This window comes from Papaver somniferum, chromosome 11 (genome assembly GCF_003573695.1).
Source record: "Papaver somniferum cultivar HN1 chromosome 11, ASM357369v1, whole genome shotgun sequence".
NCBI classification, from domain to species: Eukaryota; Viridiplantae; Streptophyta; class Magnoliopsida; order Ranunculales; family Papaveraceae; genus Papaver; species Papaver somniferum.
Window position 1 is genome coordinate 9,903,630 of NC_039368.1, and position 3,245 is coordinate 9,906,874.

At 42.2% G+C, this 3,245-nt stretch overlaps 1 protein-coding gene and 1 non-coding gene across 2 annotated transcripts; one reads left to right on the forward strand and one right to left on the reverse strand.

The window, feature by feature from the left end:
* Positions 1-418: 418 nt before the first annotated feature.
* On the reverse strand, positions 419-1,783 carry LOC113322829 (elongation factor 1-alpha-like). Its single transcript, XM_026570990.1, has 2 exons — positions 1,432-1,783; positions 419-1,319 (listed from the first exon to the last, which is right to left on the reverse strand). Exons 1-2 carry the CDS (start codon positions 1,747-1,749, stop codon positions 435-437), a joined length of 1,203 nt encoding a protein of 400 aa, XP_026426775.1. The 5' UTR covers positions 1,750-1,783; the 3' UTR covers positions 419-434.
* Positions 1,784-2,545: 762 nt separating this feature from the next.
* Positions 2,546-2,617, forward strand: TRNAD-GUC. Its single transcript has one exon. It is a non-coding gene; the product is annotated as a tRNA-Asp (tRNA).
* The last annotated feature ends 628 nt before the right edge of the window (positions 2,618-3,245 follow it).

Consider the following 3,245-nt stretch of genomic DNA (forward strand, 5'->3'; position numbering starts at 1 on the left):
ATTGTGATTTTGCTGGAGAAATTGTTAGAGACTATATTGGATGAGATCTACAGAAAACGGAAGGTCAGAGAAGCTATGAGGCTGTTGAAAGAGGTCCAGGAGAAGGATCTTGTCAACTGTTTAAAGCCAAATCAGCCAAATTTATCAGCTGTTTCATCAGAATGATAAAAGGTATATAAGAAATCAACCACTTTACTGAAAAATCATAATATGTTCTAAAAGACACTTAAACTGAAACCCTAAAAATCTTGCCACCGCCTGTCAAGCACCCAAGTTTGCAATTGAATGCCTGACAAAACGAAGACAAAACAAGTGAGAAGACTGCAATGACAACAGATCAATGCAGACCACAAACAATGATTATATAATAACATACTCCTACTAATGGAAAAAAGACACTTCCTTCCTACGACCCCTCTACCCAAGCGCACACTTCATTTCTTCTTATTGGCAGTAAACTTGGTGACCTTGGCACCTGATGGGTCTTTCTTCTCAACTTCCTTGATGACACCAACAGCAACTGTCTGCCTCATGTCCCTGACAGCGAATCGTCCAAGAGGTGGGTACTGAGAGTAGGTCTCCACAACCATGGACTTGGTTGGAAGCATCTTAACAATACCAGCATCACCATTCTTCAAGAACTTGGGTTCCTTCTCAAGCTCCTTTCCAGATCGCCTATCTATCTTGGTGAGGATCTCAGCAAACTTAACAGCAATGTGAGATGTGTGACAGTCAAGGACTGGGGCATAACCATTACCAATCTGACCGGGGTGGTTCATGATGATGACCTGGGAGGTGAATTTGGCTGCTTCCCTGGCAGGGTCATCCTTGGAATTCGAAGCCACGAAACCACGCTTGATATCCTTCACAGCAACATTCTTAAAGTTGAACCCAACATTGTCACCTGGAAGAGCTTCTTGGAGAGCCTCGTGGTGCATCTCCACAGACTTAACTTCAGTATTCAACCCAGTGGGTCCAAAGGTAACAACCATACCAGGCTTGATGAATCCAGTTTCAACACGTCCCACTGGCACAAGTCCAATACCTCCAATCTTGTAAACATCCTGAAGTGGGAGACGGAGGGGCTTGTCTGAGGGCCTCTTTGGCTCAAAGATATTGTCAAGAGCCTCGAGAAGAGTTGGTCCCTTGTGCCAGTCGAGGTTGGTGGACCTCTCAATCATGTTGTCTCCCTCAAATCCAGAGATGGGAACAAAGGCAATTTTGTCTGGGTTGTACCCAACCTTCTTCAAGTAAGAAGAGACCTCCTTCACAATATCATCGTATCTAGCCTTCGAGTACTTGGGGGTGGTGGCATCCATCTAAAGTTATTAAAAGATGAAAAATATTAGTTGGTACCATACAGTGCAGATAAGGATATTTGGAAACTAGATTATACAAACAAGATAGTATTTGAAAACTAGTTATAATTACCTTGTTACAGCAGCAGATCATCTGCTTGACACCAAGCGTGAAAGCAAGAAGGGCGTGCTCACGAGTCTGGCCATCCTTGGAGATACCAGCCTCAAAACCTCCAGTGGTGGAGTCAATAATAAGGACGGCACAATCGGCCTGAGAGGTACCAGTAATCATGTTCTTAATAAAGTCACGATGTCCAGGAGCATCAATAACTGTGCTGTAGTACTTGGTGGTCTCAAACTTCCACAAGGCAATATCAATGGTAATACCACGCTCTCGTTCAGCCTTAAGCTTGTCAAGAACCCATGCGTACTTGAATGACCTCTTGTTCATCTCAGAAGCCTCTTTCTAGAACCTCTCGATCACACGCTTGTCAATACCTCCAAGCTTGTAGATCAAGTGACCAGTGGTGGTCGATTTCCAAGAGTCGACATGTCCAATGACAACAATGTTGATGTGAACCTTCTCCTTACCCATATTGAGTTGTTAGCAAGTATCCCATCAGAATAAGAATAACCATATATAAGTGACATCTCTTAGAATCAAAAGAGACGTACAATTTCTAAGAAAGAAAAACTGAAACAACAAAACTTTGCTCAATTAAAACTCTTTACAATTAGATAAATACGGGAGAAAGAAAGATAGAACAAACCTTCAGGGAGGAGATTGAAGAAAAAATAATAATATCGCCTAGCCTGAAGTTTCCGCAGCGAGCGTATAGAAAAGGGAGAGAGTGAGGTCCTTTTGCTTATAAACTCTTCACTTGAATACTAGTATTGTTTTGGGCTTCACCGTACGGTTTTATTTTATACCGTCGATTATTTACCCATCTAACGCCGTGAATAGATGCCAGTGTGGACATAGAGCAGACCTTGGCCTCCACTTTACTTGGTCTCCAAGACATGATCTGGAAACTTGTGTCCGTAGCCATCACTTGCGTGTCTTCAAGAGATGCCATATCCACTAGATGACAGGATACCGAAATGACGTAGCTGTCCTTTTCTTTACTTGGTCTCCAACCTGTAAAGAGACGACATTATCATAGACGGCCATTGAGCACTGAAGATTGCAAATTGACACCTCTAGCTTATTTGTTATGAAATGAGTACCGTTGAAAATGCCCAACAAAGTCGTTGTAGTATAGTGGTAAGTATTCCCGCCTGTCACGCGGGTGACCCGGGTTCGATCCCCGGCAACGGCGTTTCTGGATTTTTTTCCCTTTTTTTTTTTCAGAGGCGCTGCAATGAAACAAAGCCCTCTGATAAAGAGAGAATGATGTTGCTGCTGCTGCTGTTGCCTTGGCTTTCCCTAATAACGAGAACTTGATCATCTAGAACAATTTTTGTTCTAAATTTAACTCAATTTCAGTTCTGAAGTCATACAAATGGATGGTGCAAAAACAAACATATCATGTACATGTACCATGTAGTTGTATCCATGAATTTGAAAGAACACGCATTTATGAACAAAAGAAAGTTTATTTCATTCAAACAAGGAATACATGTATTTACAGAGTACGAGTTCGTCAACGTCTACCATCAGGTTTTCTCAGTGCTGTACAATTGAAACAACGGTATCTTCTTCACAAGTCATTTCAGTTGAGTCTAATGACTCATGGCGTAGTATACTGGTATACGGTGAACATAAGAGACATAGCAGTTTCTTTGGGTATCCTTCATGTTGATTCGCAATTGGATTGGTCTCCCAACGGCGTACCAGCACCTGTGAGTGGAAACAAAACCCATCAAATTGACATATCCTGTGTGCCGTGAGTGAGACCTCGTTCTCCATGGTGAGAGATGGAATTAGAGTTCTGTAAGGAGGAATTA